The 8702-nt window shown below is 46.1% G+C and overlaps 1 protein-coding gene across 1 annotated transcript; it reads left to right on the forward strand.

Annotated features, from left to right (window-relative positions):
* The first annotated feature begins 844 nt into the window (after positions 1–844).
* Positions 845–8422, forward strand: LOC146236704 (neuronal acetylcholine receptor subunit non-alpha-3-like). Its single transcript, XM_084686540.1, has 7 exons — positions 845–1189; positions 4657–4808; positions 5714–5758; positions 6060–6169; positions 6519–7223; positions 7355–7571; positions 7775–8422. The coding sequence occupies exons 1-7, from the start codon at positions 1129–1131 to the stop codon at positions 7907–7909; spliced, it is 1425 nt and encodes a 474-aa protein (XP_084542666.1). The 5' UTR covers positions 845–1128; the 3' UTR covers positions 7910–8422.
* The last annotated feature ends 280 nt before the right edge of the window (positions 8423–8702 follow it).

The raw sequence follows: 8702 nt of genomic DNA on the forward strand, positions 1-8702 counted from the left end.
CTGTGTCTGTCATCTAACATACATGATATAACTTATAATTCACTGTACTACTGTATATTTACATTAAGTGGTAATGGGGTTTACATGGGGGAATACACATAGATTTGTGGCTAAATCTCAGATACAGTTTAATTTGAGACATTCATTGAGGTTTCATCTTCCTTTCTTTTTTTCTTGTGGTTTAACTGCAAAACAGTTAGCACAGAACTCAGTACACCAAAAGGACCAGTATTGTTTAACACACACACACAAACACACACACACACACACACACACACACACACACACACACACACACACACACACATACAGTGATAGTGATACACTCACACATACACTTATGCGAACACTCATGCTTGTAAAAGTCAGTGAGGGGAACCTGGAAAATGTTCCATAGATCACTGCTTTTAACTAGGCTATGGGTGGGATGTCATACAAGAGAACAGACAATTGGCAATATCGTTCATCTCCTCATAAAAGCGAGCCAAGTAATATAAAGGGGGTTTCAATGCTTCCGGATAAGCTACAAGGCCTTCTGTGTGTCTATAATTTTGCTTATTGACAATTACATAGAGCAAAACCATACATTGCGTTCACTAGGGCAAAACCCTACATTGCGTTCACTACACACCATGTGATTTTGTTTCCAATAAGCTGATCTATTGATAAATAGTAACGCGGCTGTTTTGAAACTTTTTCTTCTCCTGCCATTCTGCAATATTACGGCGCTGCGTAGGCAGTTATAGTCCGCAGTCTTTCCGCGTACTTATCCACGCCAGGGTCAACCCCCTCCGTTCTAACCGTTCACCGGATCCTGAGCATCCACCACTGGACAGCAGTATCATCCACTACGGGACAGAACAGAAACGCCGTGCGAAACATACGATGGAGGAGGGGAAAGCAGTCGGCGTCGGACAAAACGGAGTACACCATCGCTATACCGTTCCGTCGTTCATTATTTAAACGTTACATCGTTCTGGAGTGGGCTGCCATGCGTGCCCCTTGGTGATAAAACCGAGTGATCGTTGTCGCCTTGTGAAGTGCTATACATGCGACGGTACTGCACGCTTAGAAAATGATATAATCTGCCGTGAAGACAAACTGAATATTCGAGGTGTGATAGCGAGAATGAAGTTTACAGTCATTCTAGTATGTGTGTCCTTCGCCATCGGTGATGCGACGATCGAAGGTAAGAAGGGCTGGCTTGGCATGATGGTTAACCTGCCGCCGACGTTATGAATCATATCTAGGCTATCTGATCAAACTAAACCTAAAACAGTTTCTGTGGGTTGAATCGTGTGGAATAATTTAAATGCACGTGAATCTGATGCATCCATTGTAGGTTTTTAGATCAGTACTGACTAGGACCCGAAAACCACTCAAAACAAACGGACCGTTCAAATGCCGAAAGGAGAGTGGCGTGGGCAGCTCAGGTAGCTGATTGGAATACAAGAGGGCCAGTTTAATTAATGTAACCGACTCAAAGAGAACCTACGAATAATACAATGTTGATTTATTTATTTAACGGCAGTGCACGCAGCGCCCTCCCGGGGTGAGGCAAAGCACTCCTCATGTCCTTGTTCAAGCAAACAAATATTTCCATCCCAAACAATTACTAGACAGCCATATTAACTAACAATAAATGCAATTCATGATCTCTATGTGTGGCTAAGTAATGCCTCCTCCAAGCTGAGCCTTGGTACCACTACAATCAGGAAGCAATCTGGAGATACAGTAGCATGCATCCTGCCTGTCAAGGTTTTGTATGTGTATTTATTAGACTGCATGTGTTATGTTATGTTATGTATGACACTGTGTGTATGTGTTTTTGCTGTGTGTGTCTATACGTTTAATGTTGATGGGGATGACAGTTCAATAGAAGTGATTTATTGACCTCGGACGCCGTTCAGCCCCCAGTCCTGTCCTGTATGAGCAGTCATGGCTAAGGTGTTGCACAGGACTGTCAGTGTAGCAGCAACAAGCCCCACAGGTCTGACTGTAAACAGACATGAAGTGTCCATAGAGAACACACCCACCCATGGAACACAAAATAAACCCTACCCCTCTGACTATTGGATCTACACTGGACTGGGAGAGGATGTGTAGGTTCATAATTTTGACTGTGCACACAGATACACACACCTTGCCTCAAGGGGAGATTAGGGGGTTCATCTTTTTAAAAAGTGACAACTCCCGGTGGGGTACTTGTCCTGTTTAATTCTCAGAAAAATACTGTTTAGTTGGGGAGTAAAAGGAAGGTCACAAACACACATCTGGTATTTGTGTCTAGAGGTTGTGAGCCATGATGCACGGCCACCATTTTGTGCCGCGGAATGACTCCATCCTGTGTCCACAGTTGCACTGGATATATTTAGAAAGCCATCCACCCCGATGCAACTGGATAATGGCTTTGCAATGGTGGGGACCTTAGACTAGCTCACAGGAGTGTTGTGAATTCCCCTTCTAGAAGTTTCTCCTGTTGTGACTCCACAGTGAACAGATGGTGCCACAGTAACATTGTCAATATACTATCGTCTGTCCCATAGGGAGATTTAGATGAGCTCAGGTGGGGGTGTAATCTGAGCGCTGGGTCTCCCCTGTCTAGATCCATCACTGACAAAGTTCTGTGGACAACTCTACACACTTCTGTAAACGCACACACTCATTTAAAAGTTAAAAGTACACTATGACCTTTAGTAGAGAACTCATGCACAAGCTGTGTGCCCATGCTGATCAATGAACAAAGCCACAATTTTACTCCGTTGCACCGACACACACGCACACACAATGTCCCCTGCATCCTAATTCAATCACTTATGTGATCCCCATCCCCCTAACCAGCCCAAAATCAATACTGTCGGTTACCTCTACTTACACACACTGGAAGCTTACACACACACACACACACACACACTTGAAAAATAAATGTATGAAAAATACATACATTTATGTATCATCTTAGTTGTCCAAAGTTCCAGTAAATCTAGGTTTGTCAGGTAGAGGTGTCTAGACAACGTTAGATAAGGTTGTATTGTAGCTTAATCCGTGTTTTAAATTTCACCTTTATGGCAATGAACTGATGCAATGCGGGGTAACGTGGTAGTGTACAGTATCTCACACAGACTCTGGGCCAAGCTATACGGGCTATCCAGAGTGGTTTATGTGCTATAGTGTGTGTGTGTGTGTGTGTGTGTGTTTGATATTCTGGTCCCAAGCAGTAAATCTGACAGTCAGTTTCTAATGACTAAAACCTCTCCCACACCTTCACCCCTTTTTTCATCACCCCATTCGTTTCTCTGATCTATCTGTTCATTGGCTGTATTTATTGTGGCAGTTCTGAGGTGTGTGCTTGTGGTATGTACGTGTGGGGGTCTATAAAGGAAGAGGAAAGGCAGAGAGGTTTGATGGAGGAGGGAGAGAGACACACACACAGCATTACAAACAAAGGTATTCTCCCTCTCTGGCCTCAATTCCTTCTCACACAATTCCCACTCTCTCTGTGTCTTTCTCCACCCCCCTTCCCTCCATCTCTCCACAATGCTCTTAGTTTGGGCCACTAGATTCCAATTTTTCTCTTTCAGGCCTCCTGCTCTCATCCCTCCTAGACTCTGTCTCTCTGTTCCCTATCTGGACCTCTTTTATTACAGTTTATTTCTCTCTCCTTCCCCCTTCTCCCCCTCTCCAACCTCCCTTTCAAATTCTCCCTTTATTCTCTTCTCTCACTCTCCCTGTTCTTTCAGATGAGAGAGTATTGGACAGACAGCATGGAACTCAGGCTCAACTCCATAATCTTTGCCCCCCCCCCCTCCTCCTTCTCTCTCTTTCCCTCTTTCTCTGTCCATGTCTCCAAAGGCAAAGCCACTGCCAAATATCCCTCTCTAATGCCAGTGAGCGCTTTAAGCCTCTCGTCCAGTCTCCAGGCTCCACACAGTCATACATCCAGACAGTCACTCTCAATACACACTGAAACAGTTCATACACACTGGAACAGTTCTGACACAAATACTGCTGGAAGGACCAAGAATCATACAGTACCCACATCAAATCAGTGTCAATTATTTTCTTTACACAATTTCATATTTTCCATGTTACTAAACATTAAGGCAACTTCATGTCCAATCTGTTCTCCACCAGTATTTTTTTCTTCTTCAAATTTTCAGTCAAAATGTCATAGTTTATCATTTGTAATATGTATGTATACATCTTTGGTACACTGCACAAATAGCATATAAATACACACCTGCTCTTGATAACTAATTGGTAACTGAACATATGGTTCTATAGTTGCCTCCTGTAGGGAAGCGGTCTGTCTGCATGTGCTGTAAGAGTTGTATTACTTTCTCCATGTTTACCATGTCTGTCCAGTGGTTGGCTGCACATGCCACTCTGTGCTCGACTAGTCTTCCCTGGCGAGTGCCTTGTCAGAGGTGATCATGTCACTGTGATCGTTTCGTCAGCCTGGGGAGCCATGAGGTGTTCTCTGAGCCAGAGCAGACTGTCAGTTCGGTGTGTGTGTGTATGTGTGTTCTGCATCCAAAATTAACCTAATTAAATATTCCACCCACCTTTGGAGACACAGGGAAGTGAGCAGGTTGTGTGTGTGTGTGTGTGTGAGTCACACGCTCACCTATGCCTTTCTTGACCCCCACCCCTCAGCTCCAGAGGACTTTGTATCCCTGGCGGAAATGGAGGATGCATTGCTGAAGAACCTCTTCCGTGGGTACCAGAAGTGGGTGCGGCCCGTCCTGCACGCCAACGACACCATCACAGTACGCTTTGGACTCAAGATCTCACAGCTGGTCGATGTGGTGAGGACCCACGCTTATGGTGGAGCTGTCCATGGTGCTGAACATCCATTGCATAGTGATGCATGCGCGACAGGAGAGCTGTCCGTGGTGCCTGAACAACAGGCATTTCTGTATTTTTGCAAAGCTGACCATGGTGCTGAAGTCCTATGCAAACAGGTGTCACTTTCTCTCCAGGGAGCTGTCCATGGTGCACCCCATATGGTCAACTCTTAGTCCAGACATCTCATGTCTGGCTCAGCAGGCACAGAGTTTAGGGAAAAGGACTAAGAAAAGGAGAGGAGAAGGACCAGAAAGACATGCTTGTTTAGAGAGCAGGGAGGAACAGGGGGAGGAGAGAAGAGAGATAAAGAGCCTATTCTCAGGGAGGAGAAGGGGAGGACAGCGGTTAGAGACATAGTTATTTAGAAGGATGGAGAGGTGGACAGAAAACACAGGAGGAGTGGCAGAGATTAGGGAGAGTGGTTGTTTCGGGAGGTGAAGGGGAGTACAGAGGGAGGGAAGGGTAGAGAAAGATAGGTGGTTTAGTAATGATAGGGATGTCATGGATGAGAGGTGAGGACAAGAAAAATAGGAGAGAGAGAGATGGAAGAAAGGTGGTTACTTTGAAAGCGGGAGAGAGCGCGAGAGAGAGAGAGAGAATCTAAAGTGGGCATCTTTCTACAGCAAAGAAACTAATGGGACCATTGGGCCGAGAAGAGCCAGATAGCATGCATTATTTACACTGGCTTCTAGACACAGACACACACACATGCACACGCACACACAATGTGTCACACAGTGACTAACTTAATATGCGATGACACACCCACATAGAAATGTGGTCTCATACTGCCCTCTCCTGGCCATGTGTCCACATTGTAGTTGTTAGTGTGGCTGTCCTAACCATCTTTCTCTGTCTCTCGCAGGATGAGAAGAACCAGCTTATGACCACCAATGTCTGGCTATGGCAGGTAAGAAACAATTCACTGTTCAATTTGTTTGTCCTACCCATGAGTTTGTTGGAATAAATTATTATTATTTATGGAATACATTATTATGAATAGTTTCTCATGAACTTGTTTCCTGTTGTATTGCATTGTTTTATCTGTGTGTCTCATTTGTGGTTTGGGGTGGTGTGTGGTTGTGGTGTGTGTTTTGGGTGGTGTGTGTGTGTGTGGTTTTGGGTGGTGTGTGTGTGTGTGTGTGGTTTTGGGTGGTGTGTGTGCGTTGTTGGGGTGTGTTGTTTGGGGTTGGTGTGTGGTGTCATTGCAGGAGTGGGTGGATGTAAAGCTGAAATGGGACCCAAATGACTATGGAGGAATCACTTCCATCAGAGTTCCCTCCGAGACAATATGGCTGCCGGACATCGTCCTGTATGAAAAGTATGTTCCATACCTAGAAACCACAGACTTTTATTATTTACTAAAGTAGGTGTGAAGGTATAGCTCAGTGGTTAGAGCACTTGATACAATCCCCCCCATCCGTACTGTACGTAGCTATAGAGAAAAGCATCTGCTAAATTCATTCATTATGATTTTTATAGTAGTAGTATTTAGTTGTGTGTGAGGCCGATGGTTTGGTATAACTGGCTTCCAATGCCACCTCTTCCTTCACCAACTACATGTTCTGTTTCCAAACCAACCCTCCCCTTCCCTTGACTGATCACCCCCACTCCCCTCTCCCCTCGCTCTCTGCCCTGTCTTTGCACCCCACCCCCTCTCAACCGACTAGTGCCGACGGACGATTTGAGGGCTCGCTCATGACCAAGGCCATCGTGCGCTCGGACGGCACCATCGTGTGGCGCCCGCCGGCCAGCTACAAGTCCTCCTGCACCATGGACGTCACCTTCTTCCCCTTCGACCGACAGAACTGCCCCATGAAGTTTGGCTCGTGGACCTACGACGGCAACATGGTGGACCTGGTCCTCATCGACCACTACGTGGACCGCAAGGACTTCTTCGACAACGGCGAGTGGCAGATCCTCAACGCCACGGGGGCCACGGGCAGCCGGCATGACGGCGTGTACTGGTACCCGTTCCTGACGTACTCCTTCATCCTGAAGAGGCTGCCGCTCTTCTACACGCTCTTCCTCATCATCCCGTGCCTGGGCCTGTCCTTCCTCACCGTGCTCGTGTTCTACCTGCCCTCGGACGAGGGCGAGAAGCTCTCGCTGTCCACCTCCGTCCTGGTGTCGCTCACCGTCTTCCTGCTCGTGATCGAGGAGATCATCCCGTCGTCCTCCAAGGTCATCCCGCTCATCGGCGAGTACCTGCTATTCATCATGATCTTCGTCACCTTCTCCATCATCGTCACCGTCTTCGTTATCAACGTGCACCACCGCTCGTCTGCCACCTACCACCCCATGGCCCCCTGGGTAAAGACTCTGTTCCTCCAGAGGCTACCCAGACTGCTTTGTATGAGAGGGCACACGGACAGGTAACGGGAAATAAAACAACTAATGTATGTGTATAGAAATTTTCTTCAGGAAATCGAGTAATGAATCACGGATTATGAATTGAATCATGAATGGCTTTGTTCATCTCAACTGAGGTACTGGTTGTTGCCAGGTACCACTATCCAGACATTGAGCTGCGTAGCCCAGAGTTGAAACCCCGTGGAGCTGCCGGGAAGAGGGCGGCGTCGGGCCAGGGCCAAAACCAACAGAGAGGAGCCGGCCCTGGAAAGGAGGATGACAATCACGCCTGGCTGGCCATGCTGGAGAAAGCCACCAACTCTGTCCGCTACATCAGCCGGCACATTAAGAAGGAGCACTTCATCAGAGAGGTGCGTGTGTATGAGAGGAGTAAAGTATCCTATATTTCCATTCCTTTGCCTGTTTGTCTGCCTTTCAACCCCCATCTCTTCTGTTTGCTTTGTGATCTATTAATGCTTGTTTTTACTCGTCTTTTCTCTTGTCCTTCTTCTCCCTCTCTCCTTCCTTCCCCCACTCCCTGTCTTCTGTTTCCCTCCTCTCCTCCTCTCTCCAGGTGGTCCAGGATTGGAAGTTCGTAGCCCAGGTGTTGGACCGGATCTTTCTGTGGGCCTTCCTCACTGTGTCTATCCTGGGCACTGTTCTCATCTTCACTCCAGCACTGAATATGTACCTAACCACTCCGCCCTAGACAGACACAGGCACACAAACACTCACACACACAAAACCTTAACCTACCCTTAACCGCATGGGCACCACACTAGCTAATACAGTCCTAAAACTGGATCCCCCCCACCCAGGACCACCACCTCTTTTTAGTCTCTCAAACAGATGGCAGATTTCTTACTCAAGTAATGATGTTTCAGAATAATCTCTTTTGAACGTATACTTGTCTTATACAACTTATACCTGTACATACATTTACTGTTCAACTGTGTAATCCACCGAATTTGGGCCCAAAGGCTCTGTTTGTAACGCCCAATACCTAGCTGTGTAAGATCAATGCACATGGAGATATAAGCAATAACAAAGCCATGTATTGTCAGCCATATCATATCTGTGTATCATATCTGTGTATGTATTCGAATGTTTACATGTTTACTTATGTTAGTTCACCGTAGCAATTTAGATATATTGCATCAACGTCAATGTATGTATGCACAATGTCATTGCAATGACCCACTCAAGTTGTATGCTGTCTCACTTCACGTCTTGTTCATGATATTGATTATGTGATTGATATTAAAATCTGATTAAAATAGGAATGCCTTTTTTTAATTAAATTTGTACAAAATACATGTTATGGTCACAATTAGACAGTGACAGTGCTACTGTATGTTGAAAACTACTTGTGACTTTTGTTGAAGTGTCAGAAGTGTCTGCCGAAACTATTGGACGAATGTAGGGGGGACAACACCTATTGGTGGCAGCAGAACCGGCCAATGGCATAAGCGAACTAAGTGGCTGCTTAGGGCCACCATGGC

This window comes from Hypomesus nipponensis, chromosome 22 (genome assembly GCF_054491055.1).
Source record: "Hypomesus nipponensis isolate SF chromosome 22, ASM5449105v1, whole genome shotgun sequence".
Taxonomy (NCBI): Eukaryota; Metazoa; Chordata; class Actinopteri; order Osmeriformes; family Osmeridae; genus Hypomesus; species Hypomesus nipponensis.